Below are 20,256 nucleotides of genomic sequence, written 5' to 3'. Positions count from 1 at the left end.
GCAATTTTTGCATCTCTTTCATTTACTTTTACAGAAGAGAGATGAGAAGTTCAACTAGAGAATTTGCCAATTAAAAGTTTATTGGTTTATTCGCCCTGAGCTCACGATAGGAGCAATAATGTTAATATCCATTTGGCTATAAAAAGGCTTATGATTATAAATCTAAAGTAATTTAATAGATTATGTCATTTGAATTTGCTCAAAGCGGCGAGAAGAGTCGAAATAAAAAAGTATGAAAACTTATTTTCAATGTAAAAATCAGGCGCTGTTCATTTCCTCGCTGTTTTAAAATAGTTCTGACTACAAGAACAAAAAAATATATTATACAATATAAAACATTAGTACTGATCGTATATCATCGTTAAAATTTATTTAAAAAACGCTTCAAAAATAATATTACATAAGTGTATACAGATTTTATAAATACAGCGTCTACCAATATCGTTGACGTGATTTTGACAGCTCGTGACGGCCATGTTTGTTTACGGATTTATGTTAAATTTTGTCAGTGTGTTTAGTAAAGTTTGCCATTTCATTATGTCACGTTTTACTTTGGTACAACGCTTGGAAATTGTCCAAGATTATTACGAAAAATTTACGTTCTCCGAAAAATTCCCAAATTCGTGTTCATCGAAAAATCATGATGCTCAGATGAGGTCCATTTCTGACTTAATATCTTCGTCAACAAACAAAATTGTCGCTGTTGGGGTGAGTCAAATTCTCGTGTGGTTCAGGGAACGTAATTGCATCCCTAAAAATTAACCGTTTGATGCGGATGGTGATATGGCGGCATCAACGGGTCTTATTTATTTCGAAATGAGGCAGAAAATGCCGTTACCATCAATACCGAGCATTATAAAACGATATTAACCGACTTTTTCCCGGTGCCCCGCCTTATGTTTCAAGTCTAAACATGGGCAAATCGCCTTCAAAGTTTGACGACTCGTTAATTTCGAAAAATGCCCAGTCAAATCGCCGCCAAGATCATGCGATTTAACAACTTTAGATTATTTTTCTGGAGGTATGTTAAATCGAGGGTTTACGCCAATCATCTAGCAACGTTCAAGGAGCTCAAAAACAACATTCAGCGCATTATAGCCGAAATGCTGCACCCGGTCAACGACAATTGACGTAGACGGGTAAAGATATGCAAAAAGAGCCGGTGGCCATTTGCCCTATATTTTGTACAAATTTCAAATGGCATAAAATGATCGGCATAACACAAAAAATAAAATAACCCATTTTGATCAAATTTGAGTGTTTTATTTAATTTGAACATCACGTCGTCCTTATTGGTAGACCCTTTACATATAAATATATATATAACTATACAGCTATAACAGCTTAAAATGTGCTTGAACACAATTGATTTATTATCTCAACGGCAACTCAGATTTTTCTCTATTCGTGTATATATATATATATATCAGCAGTTTATTTGTTGAGTCTTCAAAAAGCTAAACATTTGAAGTTTAAAAATATGTTTAGGCACACAAAACTAACTTCCAAATGTTGGTTAAAAATTTTTTCAAATCGAATTTAATTATTATCCCTTTATATATTATGTATTTATTACTGTAAAAGTTAGTTAAACATACAGTATCTGCTCAAGGAATTTGACCCGGATTGGTCCATTTAAACTGCGCGCACAAACCGAATCAATACAAACTTTTATCTAGATTGCGTTGGTATGCTTGTATTGTATCAGGAGCCTATTTTGAAGTTTTTTTTTTCTTTTTGTCAGCCCGGGTCAAATGTGATCATATGGTATATGTAAATTGAACACTGTTGAGTTATTATGAATTCACTTCGTTTGGGTGATATTGTTAAGTAATTATAAATTCAATAATGCAATTGCGTGTAGTTTTAAATAACAATTATCGGTCTCGTAAAAGCTGCTTAAGGGGTTAGGAGAGTTTAGAGCCCTCAAAACAGGTCTAATTTTAACATTTTATTCTTTGTGTAATAATAAAGGAATCGAATTTCTCCCTTTCACACATTATTCAACATGGATTTGAGTGCTTGCAATATTACTACTAATATTTGGACACCAAATGTCGACGACCGCGCCAATCTTCGGAATTACTTCTTACCTACAAAAACATAGTGCCTAATATATTTAGTTGCCTTTGACAAAAGGTCTCTGCGATCGGTGGTGATTCTGGAGACTGGTGCCATCTCTAACAAAATAAAAGACGAGATTTTAACCTAATTAGAAAAAAAATTAATTTTTGACCTATAAAATTAACAGACATTTGTACAAAAATACAATATAACAATGAAAACGTAGGTAGTTTCAAGTAAATACGAGCACAAGTATTCTTTGATTAGCATCGTCGCACGTTTTGAAATATGCAGTTTCGAGCAAAAAACATGCAAAGCTTTATGTGCTGAACCTGACTAATCCGAGCGATTTGCCAGTACTGCTGGTTTTTTTTATAACTATTCTACCAATTGAATACAGTTATTTGGACCCTAAAGTGCACTTTAACTCAACAATTTTTTTTTTCAGTTTTTTGAAAAGCCTAAACAAGTCCAACCCCTTAACACAGAAATAATATAAAATACCTGTTTTTTTAAATATATTTTTTAAATTTTTGCTTATACAACCTAAAGCAATATATTTAATATTTAAAAGATTTCACTTCATTACTTTAATTACTATATTTTTGTTACAATATTTCAATAAAATATATGCTGAGTAATTTAGTATGGATGGCTTACGGATATCGAATACTATTTAGTGAAATTTTACAAAACAAAAGCAAAAAATATTTCAAAACAAAAATATAAAACAATAAAAAATACAATTACTTTCAAGTTTTCTACTTATTTTGTGTACAAAAGCAATTCGCAACAATAAAACATAATGAATAATAGGTAATCATTACATGTATCATTACATAATGAATAATTAGTAATCATTACATGTATAACAAATACAATACATTTATATTTGCAGCAAATTAAAACTATTTAGTGGGAAATTAGGAATTCCACTACAATTTCACTTAGCGCTTACTATGTATGTATGTATATATGTATATAGGATGCGTTGAATTGAATAAACGGAAATTATTAACTACAACTACTTACAGCACATTTGCCACATGGCAATGTAATGCTAAAAATTTGCTTGTATGTGTGTGCATAACTAAAACAAATGTTGTCTAGACACAGAAAGAGGCACTTCTATACATAATACACGTTTCCGTTGTCTTTTTAATCTAAAAAAAAAAAAAAAATAGTTGCACCTTATTTTCACTGTCTAAACTATACATATGTATACAGGCATATAACTTTATATACTATATACATATGTGGTATACATTGTAGAGCTACTAGCAACGAATATGTATATATTATTTATTTGTACTTTATACTAAAAAATTAAAATTCAATAAAATTATCCAACGGTATAATGGTGACGCAGTGCTTGGCGGTGCGAATACATGCAACAAAAGCGCGCCCTTTTTCTTAAACAAAAAAACTCTCCACACAGCTAAAGATAACTGTACATATGTACATATGTGTAGTGTAGCTTAAAGCCTGGTTGTTGTAATGTTGTTGAGGGCGTTTTGTATAGCATCACTAGTATTGGGATCATTCGAGTACACTTTGATAATGTCATTGATAGCGCTCATCGAGCCGAAAATGAGTGCTGCCACACCGCAGAAACCAATAATGACATTCTTCCATAGAATCCAGTTGAAGGCACCAAAACCGGTGTCCCAGTGGGTGATGAGCTCAATCAAAACCTGCAAAAAATAATAATTTTTTTCAATAAATAAATTTTTAGAGCATAAAATTGTGTATGTGAGTGTGTGTAATTGAGTACTTACAGGGAATATCAGACCAAGTATAGAGAAGCAAAAGGCACCAATCAGACCCATAAACGGCGCAATAGTGGGCACGGAAACAGCCAATACAACGGCGGCAGTAACGAGCACGGTTCTGGAATTAAAAGCAAAATTTTAAAAAATTTCGAAAATATAATATTATTAAATAAAATATACAAGCATTAAATGAGTTTCGACAAATCTCCAAAAAAAACAGGTAAAAATATAAAAAAAAATTTTATTAAACAAAACAAAAAAAAATTGTTAAATAAAAAAAAACCTTTTTGAAGTTAAAAAAAAAAATTATTTAATTTAACTTAAAAATTATTAACCACAATTTATAAATAAAACTAAAATAAAATTAAGACAAAAGAAATTTTAATGTAAAAACATTTAAAAATTTGTATTTTTTATTTGACTCTCTCACATTTTTTGTAATTAAGAAAATGTGTAACCAAAATTTAAAAAGTGTTTTAATTTTAATTTAGATAAAATAATATTAACTCCTTCGTAAATTATTTCATTTAAGTGCCAAACATTTCTTTTCTTTAATTTAAAAATAAAATATCTAATAATATAAATAATTATCCATAAATCTCCAAAAGAAAAACTACCTCAATATATAAAAAAAAATTTAAAATTTCTTAAAATAAAGAAAAAATAATAATTCTTGCAGTTAAAAAAATTGTTATTAAAATTAATTAATTTTAATTGATGTTAAAAAATATTAATTACAATTCAAAATTATCAATTTATAATTACAAAGTTCTTTCCATTAAAATTTTTTTATTTAAAAATAAAATATATAAAAAAATAAAAATATTTAAAAAAATCTCACCTCAAAACATAATTCACCAATAATGGACGCTTTTTGCACTTATCCTTGATACCATCCCAGACAATTTCGAGGCACACGTAGAATTGCAGGCCGAATGTACAGTACACAGCCAAAGCGATCAACACTTTGACAGCTTGCGCGGGCCTACAAAGAATAAAAAAAAAACAACAAATTAATAAGCATACATTACAAGCATTCACACATTCAACTCACCACTCATGCACGGGCAGATTCAGTGTAATACTCTCTTCTGTGTTTGTGCCATAGCGCAGATAACCGAGAAAACCGAGCGCCATATAGATCAAAGTCACACCAGACATGCCCTGACTCAACACGCCGCAAATGCCGAGGAAGTGTCGTGGTTTCTCCATGTTATTCTCCAGCGGCATAACCACACCGATTGCCTCCATAGCGAATATGGTGATGGCAAAGAAAGCCGGTATGGTAGAGACATTAGCGAATTCGCGTGTTGTTACCGGTGGCAAGTCAATGACGAGATAGTAGAATGTAATGCCCAAGCCGACGCCCATAAAGAGATTGGCTATCATCGAGACGGGTGCGAGGTATTTGAGATTCGGTATCCACGAGAGTAAAATTAGCGGTATGAGTAGTGCGGAGATGAGTAGGCGCAGTGAAATTTGATAGCCCAACCAATGTTCCATTACCTGTTTGAATTTGATATTTAAATTGTATTGTTTTAAAAAAATATACATAATATATTTTACTTTTCATAAATAAAATGTGTTTCTATTTTTGAGATATTTATATAAAAAAAAATTAATTTTTATTATTAATAAATAAACTTTGTAATTAAATTGTTTTAATATTTTTTTATATTAGCTTATTATTTTAGTTATAAGTATATGAAAAATATATATATATTTTTTTTGATTTTTTAATATCATATGTTAATTTGAAATTTAAATTAATTTGTTTATTTGTACAGTTTTATATGTATTTTTATTTATGTATATCTTCAATTTTTATTTTAATATAATTGTTTTCAGTTGAAAATTGATAAAATTTAGTATGAATTTATTTTTTTATTTTATTCAACCATTTTATCTCCTTATTTTTATTATTTTGCATTTTTTCTTTACTTTCAATTTGATTTTGATTTTTTTCGCATACACTTGTATATTTTATTTAGTATTTATTTTTAATTTCAATAATTTTTTAATTAGAGCTTTTAATTTAATTTAATTATTTTAAATTTTATTATAAGCACTTTTTATTTTAAATATTTTTTTTTTAATTTTAACTATTGTTAAAAATGTTGAATTAAAAATTTTTCATATTTGTGAGACGAAAAAAATGTATTTTTTTTTTTAATTTATTGAAAAGTTTTTAATTTTTATTTAATTTATATTTTTACAAATTTTATTTAATTTTTCATAATTTGCATATGCATATAAATATACAAAATTATTTTATTATAGTTAAATTAAAATTTCATTATTTAAAATATTATATATAAATATATTTTTACATTTATGTGAATTATATATATCTTAATTTCATTTTTAATTTTATATTTATTTTTATTTTATTTTTCACTTTACTTGTATATACTTCAAAAACGATTATTTATATTTTATTAAAATTTATTTTTGGTATTTTTTTTTTTATTATTTCTCACACATACCTGCTCGAAGTTCTTCGCCACAATAACGGTATACACCGAACAGGTGCCGAAGTAGGTCAGAAACAGTCCAAAAAGTATGGAAAATTTAGCGACTGACGCAAAACCACGTGCCCATTTTGGCCCATTCAGAAATGCCACTTCAGCAACTTCGGCGAAGCTCATCTCCGTGCGACGCGACTTGTAGTAGAGTTTGTGGGCGCATTTCACCTGTAAATAGCATATAAATAAGTTGCGTGCTTACAAGGGCATTTGTACCCAATTTGTAAATATGTACATACATATGTATATTCACACTCACATACCTACAATACATATATGGCTACATATATGCAATTTCTTTCAATTTCTCTTTTACTTTGCGTTTCATGCACACGTGTACATATGTTTTTTCGCATATTAAACAGTGCATACATGTACATATGTATGTGTGTGTGTTACGCTAAAATGTGTAGTACTCACCAGTACATAACTGCAGTGTGTACAGATGAAAGCAGTGAAGATGGTGGCGAAAATGCCAAGCACAATGCCTGAGTACATGAAGGCGATCGGCATGGATAGGATGCCGGTGCCCAGCGAGGCCTTCAGCAAATGCGTAAGTGTCTCATTATCGCTAGAAACATAAAATTAAATAATTATTTTGTTTCATTTGAGCGCTTAGTGGTACTCACGTAGTTGGATGTGCCACTTTGCGTTCGGCGAATGGATCGAAATCGGGTGACGCCAGCGCCTGTTCGACATCTTTCCGCGGTTGGATTTTATATCTGGAAAATAAGAATTAAATGTTTATGAAAATAAATTTAATTGAGTAAAATTTTGTTAAGTTAAAAAAAAAACACTAAAATTTAATTTTCTTAACAAAAAAAATTATAAAAAAAAGTTTCTAAATGAAATAAAATTAGTTTTCATAAATTTCATTAATTAATTATATCTGTTTTCAATTATTTTTTCTTAAAAAAATTATATCGAAATAAAACTGCTTAAATTATTTAATTTTATTATTTTCTCTCATTTAAGGGATTACGTTGATTAAATTAAGACAATTAAAAATAATTAATTAAAACATAGATTAAAATTTTAGCAAATTTAATTACGCTGATTAACTTAAAACAAAAGAAAATTAAATTAAAATAATAAAAAATTAATTATTTAATTAATAAAGATAAAAAATTATATTAATAATTTTGGTAATTTATTTCATGTTATTATTTACTTTACTTTGGTAGAAATATATTTAATTTTAAATTAAATATTTTTAATTTTTTCTACAATTCAAGAAAATCATTTTTTTCTACAATTAATGGAATTAAAAAAAAATTAATTGAAACTTAATTTATATAATGATTAATACTAAAACATTTAAATAAAATTAATTATATAATTTTGAAATAATTTTTCTTATTAAAATAATTTCAATTTCATTATTTAATATATAAACTTAATTTAATTTCATTAATTGATTAAATGTAAAAAAATTAATTTTATTCAAAGTTTATTTTTTTTTTTGTAATTTTATTAAAAGTTTATTTATTTTTTTTATCATAGAAGCAAATGAATTGAAATTAGATTTTCCAACCATTAATTTTTTTTTAAATTAAATAAGGTCGTACAATTAATTTTTAATATTTTTTTAAATTAATTTTTAATAAATTTTTTTTTAATTATAAATATATGATTTTTATATATGGATTTTTAATTAATAATTTTTTTATAAAAAAAAACAAATGAAATAAAAAATTAAGTATAAATAATTCAATAAAAATTATATTAATTAAAATTATTTTATTAATAAAATGTTTTAATTATGAAATTTGAATTTTATGCTTTTTTATTATCAAATAAATTTTTGTATTTCTTTAGTTTTTGTGTGTTTTAATAAATTGCAAACACAACAACTAATTAACTAAACTAGCACAGAATTTAGCAATGCCAACACCTTTGTTCGAGCGTCACTTCTGTTATTTTTGTATCACGCATTGTCTTTTCGTTTCTTTACTTTTGCTGCACTATACAAGTAGTACCGTTTGACCACTAAACATATATATTTATTCGCACCGTGTGGCTATCAATTGCACCACAATCAATCACTTCGCCTGCAACGAAACAAGCATAAAACTAAAAAACAAAGCCAGCTCCGCCAATGTTTTATAGTGAAATTCTGTAGCTGCAGTTTGGGCCTGTTGCGCACGGTCTGCGGCTGCGGTCGCCGCTGTGGCTTTTAAGAAATGTGCAACATCTGCAGAAAATTCGCGCTAATCACGCTCGAACTGCCGACAGAAGTCGTTAATATTGCATTCGCCATTGTAAAGTGGGCATTAACACCGCGGGCAGTTGACGGCGGACAGCGTTTCGCCAGCGGCGCGGCGCGGCCATTCGCTTCAGCTCGAATTCAATATGGTCAAATTCCATAGATGATTGTAATGATACACTTTACTGTATGTACATAAATTTGTTACATAGTATGTACGATTTGACGCGGGTAAGCGTTTGCGTGTGCAAAATAATCGATGCGACTAACATAAGACGCAAGTCGCTGCGCTGCATTTCATTGATTCTACCCGGCGCATAAACCTCGGCAGCATTAATTGAAGTGTTTGAAATGTAACAACAAACATTTGTACAACATAAATGGTATTGTATTGTTGTCGTGTCGGCCTTACTCGAGATGTTGTGCGAATTGCATCAGCCGCTAGTGGTGGCCTACTGGCACATCTTTCAGCTTAGCAGCTCTCGAATCGGCCGAAGACAATTAAATTCTAGTGATTGTTATGCTGCGGCGCAAGCTTTGTACGTATGGGTGTGTGTGTGTGTGTGCTTGCAAGATTTAAGTGTGTGGGCAAGTGAATGTGTTGTATACATCATTTGATCATTTGAGTGGTAGATAACATACTTTTAGGGGCATTTGATAAGTAACAGTAGAGGCGAAAGATTTAGCCGTATTACGTTGTTTAAAAGGTATAAACGCTTAAGTGAAATAGTAGAATTGTTGAAAATTAATAATGAAATAACTATTATTGGGGCAGAGTTTTTTAGATATCAATCGGAAATTTTTCAAACATTTCGCATATAGCTGCCATACAAACTGTACGTACAAAATGATGATTTTGTATGGAAAACGTTTTTACTGGATGATATATCTTCACGAAAATTGGCATGGATTATTTCCCATAGCAACGGTAATATTTCATATAGCTGTCATATAGACGAATTGTTCAAAATCAAGTCCTCGTATGGAAAGCTTTTTTATTTGACGAGATTTCTTCACGAAATTTGGCATGAATTATTGTTCAAGACAACGATACAATCTCCGAACAAATTGTTTAGATCGGACTATTATAATATAGTATATAGCTACCATACAAACTGACCAACCAAAATCAAGATCTTTTATTAAAATTTTTTTTGTGAAAGGTATTATAGCTACAGGGCAACCGAAGTTAACGTTTTTTTTTTTGTTTAAGAAAAATTTTGGTGTTTTGTAGTTTTCTATGCAGTTTTTGGCGAAATTTGTGTTGAAAAAAGTACATATATTATTTTCTTATTTTCACGTGACTCACTACTGGCCATTATAATTTTTTAATGAAGTGAAATGAGTCATCTTGGGTATTATAAGCTCTACCAAGGGTTACAATTGTTTGATATATTTGTTGGCACTTTTTACTGATATTGTAATTGTCAACTTAAAAAAAGAACACAATCGTCAAAGTAAGTATTTCTAATAACTAAAATGCTAGATACATATTTATATGTTTGCTTATGTGTTTAGATTTGTGTATATATAGAATATATAAGCAATTATTTCTGATCAAGTGGATGTTCTGAAAGCTTAATAAATTGCTGTGATATATGGTATGTACTATATTTTCTATAGTCACAAAAACATATGTACATATATCCATATATTATATATAAGGTACGCAGTTTTTTATAGCTAATGGCAGTGCAAAATTACCGAGATAATAGCTGCATGTGCATAGTCATCTCCATTTCAACTATTACATCAGTCATTGTTGTTTCCATAAATAATTATTTCAATTACAATTGAAGGTATTGAATACATCACTTGAATACTTAACAATTACCCATATATAATATACAAAAGATATGAAAGTACACATATGGATACATATGTTCGAATATTTTAATTAATGCCTTCGTGTAATAGTATATCTAATGCAAATAAATACTTTTAAATACATCATATATTTTATATTAATTATATGTTATGTAAGATTAGATATTGAGCGGTATAAAGGTGAGTGGATACAAATATTAATAATAATATCAAAAAAATATATATACAAAATTATTTTTACCAAAATTATTCATATACCTTTAAATGCTAATTTGTTCAGAATTTTATATACAAGAATTTATTTCACCGATTTTTGAACCTTTTTTAAGGTTCGGTTACACCCGAACTTAGAACTTCCTTACTTGTTCAGTACAAAGTTCTACCAACACCTGAACGAATTTCTCGGGTTTTGATTCTTGCAAGTGCCAAGACTATAAAATGTTCAGTTACACCCGAATTTGGAACTTCCTTATTTATTTATAATAAAATCAAACTAACTAAGCTCAATATTTAAATTAAAAAACTAATAAACTTATTAAATCTATAAAAACTCAGAGACTTTAGACTTTCTAGGCAGCTTCTAGTCATTAACTTCCTAGATTTTTGTGCTTACAATTTTTTTCTAAACACCTTCAAGAATAGGCAGCGTGTGCACTGATAAGTTTTTACGTAAATAAAAAATAATATAAAAATCATTTGCTTAATACTATACATACATACAACACATTCTAGCTAAGTCATTAATGTTTATAATTTAAGTCATTAGTCGAACATTTTTTTAAAGGGGAATAATAATGCAACGAGGAAACTAATATAATATGCATATTACTATATAATGTAGTATATATAGGCTCTGTATCCATTATCTATACAAAATACTTGTGCTCGAGACGAGTGTCTAGACTTCAATCTGAGCTGCTAATTACAGCGCTAATCGTCTCATTTTTTTAATAATTTTGAAACAAAATTATAATTAAAGGAAATAAAGTTTCAAAATTCCCACTTCCCTATGAACCAAGTTCACCCTGTGTCAGTTGACTAAAAAATGTGAACTGCGCACTCTTCACGACATAATTAAAACAATCTCAAATATTTTTTCAAGTAATCTAATCACCTTAACGGTAATAAGTTTGTTTATTTAATTACTAAATTAAAAATACTTTAAAAAAGAATGAGATATATTTTTACTTTAGACAAAACAACAATAAAATTATTAATTGTTTATAGAATTCATATCACTATATTAATAAAAGAAAATAATAAAAGTACACAAACAACTTTTTAAGCAACTTGATCTCAGTACAACATATTTTGAGTTATTTTTTATAGTTAGAAAAGGTAAAGCGTTGCCATTTCAATTAAGAAAAACTAAGTGAAACTTAAAAAAAAATAAATAAATAAAATGTTAATTTGAAATTTTAGCCGATATAAATCAAATTTTTATGTTAATAAAGCAATATATTTTAACTAAAAATCTGGAATCTAAATTCTTAGAACAGTTAACAATTAAAATTCTGTTTTCGATAGAAATTAGTTTATAGTTACAACCAACACTGGGAATCTCTGAAATTCACTAAAAATAAGCGTGCTACTTAAGGGTTATGAATAATTGCTTATTTACTATCAATTTGACTGAGCTGCTTATTCTATTTCCGATTAGTATCTTAGCTGAGACCATAGGAGATCCTACTTATTTTAGGCCGTCTCAGTTGGAGGATATTTTAAGAAGCTTTTTCATGGCAGAAATATCTAAGCTTGCAGATTTGCCACTGGCTATCAAAGAGTGACCAATATTACAATTTGAGTCCGGACGTGAGATTGATCGCTAGTCTTGCAAAGCTACAGCCTTATATGATGAAATAAGACTTTTAGCTGAGGAATTAAAAGCTTCTAAAATTTTAATTGAAATTTAAATTTAAATTTTATATAATTAGAGACAATCTGCTTAACAAACAAATAGATATATATTCATACATTTTAACGTTTATATTATTTTTAAGTTTAAGTGGAGAAAGCATACGAAAAAAAGAAGTTTTCACAAAAAAGGTACCTACATCAGTTAGATTAGGAGTCAATTAAGCAGAGTGTACTTTACTTAAACTTATTTATAATTGTTTTGTTTAAGTAAAATACGATTTGTTTTATTCAAAATTAGTAAATAATAGTATATGTATATATTCTGCTTTCAGTCCGCATTAGTATACCTATGTTTATATATGGCCTAACTTGAAATCTAAGTAATTTCGAGAAAAGTGCTTTAATGCTTAATTTCAGTACACAAAATCATATTGATGATAATTTCAATATGTAATTCAAGAGCTTACAAAAAAAAAATGAGTAGGTGCTCGATATGTGGCTTAATGCAGTAAGTTTGAAAAACACGCTTTAAGGCTTATATTTTATAATTTAAAGGAATTAAATTTTATACTTTAAGTATATAACTGTCGAATAGCCTTTGAAAAATAGTGTAGGTCGAGAAGTTTCACTCAACCACAAGGGCGCTATTATCAGCAAAAAATTGACATGGATTACTTTTATCTGACTTAACTGGTAATATCAGTACTTAGGGACATATTCACATACAATTTTTCTCATTACTATATATAAAAAATTACAATTATATACAATATATTATAAATATACTTATTTCTGCAATACCGTTAGCTACCAACATATTATTTGTTTATTTCTTTTTATAAATTTGCTAAATTTCCACAAGCAAAATGGCAATTAATTTTTTTAACACATTTGGCATTGCATGTAAAAGATAAAAGTACCCACACTTCATTTACACTCATGAGGGCCTGACTGATATGCGCGGTTCATGTGTCAAGCGAATACGTGGTACCGTAATTCTAGAAAGCATTTTGCCGCGCAATTTCGTTTCCCAATTAAAAGTGTTTGCGCTTCGCATTAAAATGCGATCGGAATCATTGGACAACGGCAATTAGAGTGTACAACTACAACTAACGAGGCATTAAACTAAATGCAAAGCGAATATTTTCAAGTGTGCTTATAAAGTTAATATTTGACAAATTGTTTACACAGCCAAGCACATGTGTGTGTGTTTGCGTGCGTGAATGCTGCAATTATATAATTAAATGTAACAAATGCTATTACTCACTTGTTGTTGGTGCCATCGCCGGGCAGGAATTGTTCCATCTCTTGTGGAGCATGTTTGCCGCCGCTGTCCTGCAGTTTTCAATTAAAGCAAAAACAAAAAAAATAATAAAAATTAATAAATATATTTTGTTTTACAAATTTATTCAATCACTTACCGCTATATTAACCATTTTGTTGTTGCTTTAGTTTTTACGCTTAAAATTCGCACAAAACCAGTCTTAATTTGTTAGAGTTATTGGCCTCAATGGCGAGCGCTGCTGTCTCTGTTTGCCTCTTTTATGTAGTCTCTCTTGAGTTGTGTTCTGCAATCAAAAAAAAATTTAAAATTTTAATTATTCAATAATAATTCATTTAAAATGATAACGCGTGTGCGCGTAAGTGTGTGTGAGTGCGTAATGGTCGTACGCATGGAAAGTTGTTGGGCACTTTTGCGTGGCTGATTTTGAATATTTGCATATTTATATTTACTTGAGTATTGCATATGGTTATTGAAGAAAAACTTTATAAAAAAATATTTTCATAAAATTTAATTTTTTTGTTTTTCATACAAATTTTTTAATATTTTATTGTGTACGAATAAATTTTGTCTGTTTATAAATTCTCGTAAATTTTCTACATACATATATACGTACGTAGCTTTAGTGTATATAATAGTCTTTTAGTATAATTTGATATATTGTTGTTGTTATCGATAGCATAGAAAGTTTCGATTTTTTAGACAATGACGATTCTCTCTTATACTGTCCAAAATAAATTGTCGAGTTTGAAGACAACACTGAATCACACATCATTGAAAATTGGCGTAAACGGGTGGAGATATGCCAACGGAGCCGTGGTGGCCCGACATTTTTTTTTTGCAAACACAAATGGTATAAAATTATTGGCATAACAAGAAACAAAACAGAACCCATTTTGAATAAATTTTAGAGTTTCATTTCGTTTTCACACACGTCGTTCTTGTTGGTTGACCCTTTATATAGTAAATCACTAAACTTTATATCATAAATCAATTTTCCCGAAACATAGAAACACAATATAACTTTATCATCAAATTTGATGCTCTGTTTTTTTATTTTAACAGTTACATACAGGTTGGTTGAAAAGTTTGTTGGGAGTACTTTATATTTTACATGGAGAAATACTTGTGAAAAAACTGTTTGGAAAGTTTGGGCAGCACAATTTAACAATTCAACAAAAAATGGATCGAAAACAAATTTCTCAGCATCATTTGGAGCGTTTTAAGCAAAATAAAACCGAGTTCTTGGATCGTTATAACAATTTATGAGGCTTGGATCTACCACCATAATCCTAAATTGAAACAAGAACGTTTACAGTGTACTGAAGCTGGTTGTTGAGCTCCAAAGCAGGTGAAGTCACAACGATCAGCAAAGAAGATTATAACATCAGTTTTTTGGGATGCAAAAGGAATTTTGTTGATTGATAATCTGCAGAAAGGTAAAACAATCTACTCTGAATATTATTGCAGCCTTTTGGATCAGCAAAAGTTCGTAAGGAAAGCCCTGGTTTGCAGCACAAATAAATCATTTTTGATCAAGACAATGCAACTGCTCACAAAGGTGTTTTAACAATGACAAAATTCAACGAATTAAAGTACGAATTGCTGAAGCAATCACCGTATTTACCACATTTGGCTTTCAGCGACTACTACCTCTTTAGAAACCTGAAACAATTCCTTCGTGGAAAGCGTTTTTCGTCGAATGAAAAAGCTATTACAGCCGTAGACGGGTATTTTGCAAAGCTTCCGGAAAGTCATTATAGGGATGGCATAAAATTGTTGGAGGATCATTGGAATAAATGTATTAAAGTTAAGGGAGATTATATTGAATAAAAAAATTTATTTCGTACCAAAAATAGTATTTTTTCATTTCGAGCGCAGAAACTTTTCTACCAACCTGTATGCTCATACAAGCATACAAATATCTATGTATACATATTCACAGGCAATTAGGTATATTCCTAACATTTATTATCACAAGCGATCCATTAATTAAATAGAACTAAATACGCACTGAACTGAATCTCCGCTTTGGCATCGACGTAATGAGGAGTGTGTGGGGGCATTGTTAGAACGTGTTAATATTTAGTAGGTGAATTTCTATGCAAATATATATATATGTATGTATACGTTTTTCCACGGACCAGTAGCCTGCCATGCCCACTGACAACACGCATTTAAATATCCGGTTTTTGTTGAGCTCGTCATCTTCTCACCTCGGGGGAATGCCCTTTCGGCACAAATTAATAAAATTAAAAGTAAATTACTTAAGTCATAATACATTTTATTCATTGGTTACGTTTGATATGTACAAAATTATCTTACGGCGTAATTTGTGAAAATGAATTGGAAAACCTGGAGTAGACTTTGAAATGCAAGCGAAACAAGGGTATATGTATATGGTTTTAGGAGAGGGCGTGAAGTATTTAATTTAGTTGAATGCATTAAGCAATCAATTTGATGGCATTAAAAGACGCGCCTTTGTATTTCCAGTGTTATTGAGGCGAATTTTTCCAAGTTTCTCAAAAGTGTGGGTATGTATGCCATATAGGTATGCATATGTATGAATGTGAGTTAAATTGAAGGCTAAAATTGTTATTAATTCATTTATATTTTTTTGAGAGTTGCCACTGTTATGAAATATTTGTTTCAATTAAATAGCTAAAATGCATGAAATATGGCAATATTAAATATTAAGGTTTAAAAAATATTTGTGTTGAACATATTTTGAGAAATGTTGCCACCTGTTTTTAAAAATGAAGTCAAAAACTTAAATTAAATATAAAGAAAAATTATAGTATGGGTAACAAGTTTATAAAAATTTATATATATTTGATTTTTAGGAGGCGTGCCAGCTATTTTAAATTAAATTTTTATAAAAAAGATGGAAAAAGCTTCAATATTTCCATATGAATTTTATTTAATTTTTTTTTTTTTTGATAATTGTATATAAGATTCTAACCTAAAAAATATCGCGGTTTTAATGTTATTTGTAACCATATTTTATAGTGAGCTGTATAGCATAAAGATTATAATTCTCATTAGTTTAGTGAGTACATAATAATTCAGTTACGATTAAATACTTCTGTAACGACAGAGAGTGTCTATCGCTCCAGGAAGACTAATATTATTCTTAATGTTATAAGATTTAACATATTATATGTGCAAGTTCAATATACATATGTACATATATACATACCTAAGTATATGTAAACGAATATTATCAAAAAATATTGAGGAGAGACAAATAATCTGACGTTAACACACATTCAGCATATTCTCTCATAGATGATCATATACGGTTATAATAACTGTAATATATAGATACTAATAATCATATTAACTGATTACATATATATGTGTTTTCTTGTTACAAAAGATTTTTCAAAGTCAAAAATATGCATATGTTTACTTGGACTTACTTTGTACTTTTGCATAGTATTTTGTACTATCTATATAAATACATATTTATATAGGCTTGTATGTATGTATGTATTTACATTGGAAATATTTAATTTGCGTGACGCAAAATTTGCCAATATGTGAGAAATGAAAATAATCTTATTTACGAAGTTCATGTTCGCTCTGACTTCAAGCGATAATAATTCCGTTACGTGAATAACACTATTAATTTATATAATTAACAGTGTAAAAAATCAGTACAATGAAAAATTCAACAACAACTGGGTAGTGGGAAGTTACAAAGCACGTGGTGTAAATACATACAAAAGCACATGGCGCGTCAATCCGTTTGTTTTATAGCGAACAATATTATCGACTTTGCTCTCATTTTGCGCATAACTTTAAATTTGAAATAGGATTTGAAATTTGAAAAATTTATTTTAAACATATTTACAATGCTTATCAGTAAAATATTAGTTTCAAAAAAGTTCATGGCCATGGATGAAAAAAATCATTTAAACTTTGGATGTTGTTTAGGGGGTTTTTTTATATAATATAGATTATTAATAATTTGTTTAATTGGATCGTTATCTGCTACGTGCGCATTAATTTAATTTTATTTCACATACTATTTGTATGCACACATATACGTATACATAGTTTCTTTTATATACATATATATATAGTATATACATATACTTGTATGTATTTTATTATTTCCGCTTAAACTTTGCCATTTCATTCGTTTTAATTTTTTTTTTTTTCAGAAATATCCTTTTTTTCTAGTAGTGTTTTTTTTCTAGTTTTAATGAATGCAAAAGTTTGTTTAAAGCCAATAGGGTAATATTGATATTCTTGTGTGGCTCATACCGTGTTTCATCTTCTACTGCTTATGTACATACCATACTAATATACAGAAATACAATTTTTAATAGGTGAGATGAATTTATGTATGTTTTTAAAGGTAATTTTTACTGTAGTAAAAGTAGTTGACACATTCATTTTCGCTACAACTGTAACTGTTTAGATAACAAATTAAGCAAATATAAACAATATTTGATATAATAAATGAATTCGATTGATTTATATTTTATTTTCCAATAATATTAATAGCAGTTGGATGAAGTGCAACTATCACGTGTAAATTGTATATGAATATATGCATGTACTGGCTTTTTTAAATTAATTCAAATTATTATATTTTGAATAATTTAATTATATTATTTTACTTTTTACTTAATTCAATTTAATTTATTTGTTATAATATTAATTTTATTTTCAATTTATTTTAGCTTAATTTTATGTTAATGTTATTGCCTATTTCATTTTATTTTATTTTACTTAATTTCAGTTTATTTCATTTCATTTTATTTTATTTTTTTAAGTTTTTCATTCTATTTTTTATTTTTTTTTTAAGTTTTTAATTTTTTTTTAATATATTTATATTTTTTTTCCTTTCATTTCATATGTTTTTATTTCATTTCATTTAATTTAATTTAATTTTATTTTATTTTATTTTATCTTATTTTATTTATTTATTTTTTCTTGTTTTAAGGTTATTAAATTTTTGGTTTTATTTATTTTTTTATTTCATTTCATTTTATTTGATAAAATTTTTTTAAGCTATTTTATTATAATTTTTTATTCTTGTTTTTAAAGTATGATTAAAAAATGTTTAACAGTTTTAATGTAAATTCATTTACATTTTTTTTTAAATATTTTTATGTTGTATTTTGTTTTTTCAATATGTTTTATAGCAGATGTTGTTAATTTAGAATTTTTATAGTTTATATGATTTTACCATTTAAAACTTTTAACATCTTTTTCTTTTTTATTTAACTTATTTTTCTTTCATAATTGTATTAATATAATTTCTGTATTAAAAAATGCATTTAAAAAAATTAAATTAAAAAAATAATATAATAAATACATTTATATCGTTTTTTATTCTTTAATTAATAACTGTTTAAATTTTATTTTATTACATTAAAATTTTTTTATCTTTAAAATATGCATATTACCATAACATCAGAAAATTCAGATAAGTTGCACAGTGATAAAAAATGCCGGTACGTTTCAACTTATTTGACGAAGTCAAAAATAAATAAAAATTTATATCTCTCATAATAAAGTTGCAAAATGTGTATAGGTTATAAATATGATTTATGTTTAGGTAAAAAATCTGAAAAATTGAGGGTAAATCTGGGAAAGTTAGATTAAATAAAGCAATTCTTCTTAAAAATAACTGTTTTGTTTTTAGATAAATGCATGTTATTATTATTCGTTTTTTTATATAGGTTTTCCCTTTTTAGTGGTTTTTTCATCCCAAAAATATATTTTTATTGTTTTTAAGGCTGTATTATACACTTTTCAAACATCTTTCGATAAAAAATATTTACATAAAGTCTCTAAAGGTGATTTATGATAAATCAAATTTTGTCTATTCATGATTTTACAATTCATTAGCATTAATGACGCAAACTCTTGCTAATTTATGAGCTACTTTTCGAAAAACAAAACTACTTAATTTGTGCACAGTTTATGCAAAAACCTCGTATAGGCTATACATAAGCATATTGCATGCCTGTTGTCCCACCACCGGCTATGTATGCCCGCGGCTTAGTTATTCTATTAAGCTTAGATATTCATTATGCATGACTTTAAGATTTTTTCAAGCCGATATAAAAGTTCAAGAAACTCTGAAACCCGTTCCAAACAGATATGCAACTATTATATTATAATTTTATACATACATATGTATGTATGTATTGGTATGTATGTAAGTAATTAAAGGTACCGGCGCGTGCTAAAAATAACTTACATTTTTTCTCTAATTTAATTTCGTTGGCTGACTAATATGGCGCGCTCGGCGCCGGTAAGGAATTCCTGTGACTAAAACCGTCTGAATGTGGCGAAATAAAAAAAAACACATATATACTATGTATACACATAAATATAGTGTGAATTTATAAATATATACTTAGTTATGTATGCTTGTAGCGCCAAAACGTGGGGAAACAGTTTGTAAAAAATAAAAACACGTACTAATGGTGCCAGCTTCATTCATAAATATAGCAGCACTACCTCAAGAAATGCGCTTTTTTTAATGTACACATATATGAATGTATGTATATATGTATGTATGCATATGCTGCTTTGGTAAGTATTAGTAAATATAAAATGCGTCATTTATAACAGAAATGTTTTATTATGGCGCTGAGCCGCCGCGATTTAAGATAAAGGCTCTGTTATGTGAGTGCTGCGACTACTGTTCGGTAAACACTGGCTACCCAGTAATCGTCTGAAGTTAATTGTATTCTA

General features: G+C 28.2%; 1 protein-coding gene across 2 annotated transcripts in view; it reads right to left on the bottom strand.

Annotated features, from left to right (window-relative positions):
- Nucleotides 1–345: 345 nt before the first annotated feature.
- Nucleotides 346–20,256, bottom strand: part of path (solute carrier family 36 member pathetic) — a 38,532-nt gene continuing 18,621 nt past the window's right edge. The window contains exons 2-10 of one of the 2 annotated variants that reach the window (XM_070110982.1): nucleotides 13,673–13,819; nucleotides 13,519–13,586; nucleotides 6,991–7,083; nucleotides 6,782–6,932; nucleotides 6,323–6,529; nucleotides 4,891–5,342; nucleotides 4,678–4,821; nucleotides 3,843–3,954; nucleotides 346–3,758 (exon numbers count right to left, since the gene is read on the bottom strand). In XM_070110982.1, coding sequence (XP_069967083.1) covers nucleotides 3,543–3,758; nucleotides 3,843–3,954; nucleotides 4,678–4,821; nucleotides 4,891–5,342; nucleotides 6,323–6,529; nucleotides 6,782–6,932; nucleotides 6,991–7,083; nucleotides 13,519–13,586; nucleotides 13,673–13,687 — 1,458 coding nt within the window. In that variant the 5' untranslated portion in view covers nucleotides 13,688–13,819 and the 3' untranslated portion in view covers nucleotides 346–3,542. Of the gene's footprint in view, nucleotides 3,759–3,842; nucleotides 3,955–4,677; nucleotides 4,822–4,890; nucleotides 5,343–6,322; nucleotides 6,530–6,781; nucleotides 6,933–6,990; nucleotides 7,084–8,255; nucleotides 8,399–13,518; nucleotides 13,587–13,672; nucleotides 13,820–20,256 lie in introns of those variants that run through there. The other variant, XM_070110983.1, reaches the window with a different exon arrangement.

Source organism: Bactrocera oleae, chromosome 6 (assembly GCF_042242935.1).
Source record: "Bactrocera oleae isolate idBacOlea1 chromosome 6, idBacOlea1, whole genome shotgun sequence".
NCBI lineage: Eukaryota > Metazoa > Arthropoda > Insecta > Diptera > Tephritidae > Bactrocera > Bactrocera oleae.
The sequence above is the reverse complement of the archived record's forward strand: the minus strand, read 5'-3'. Positions and strand labels throughout refer to the sequence as shown.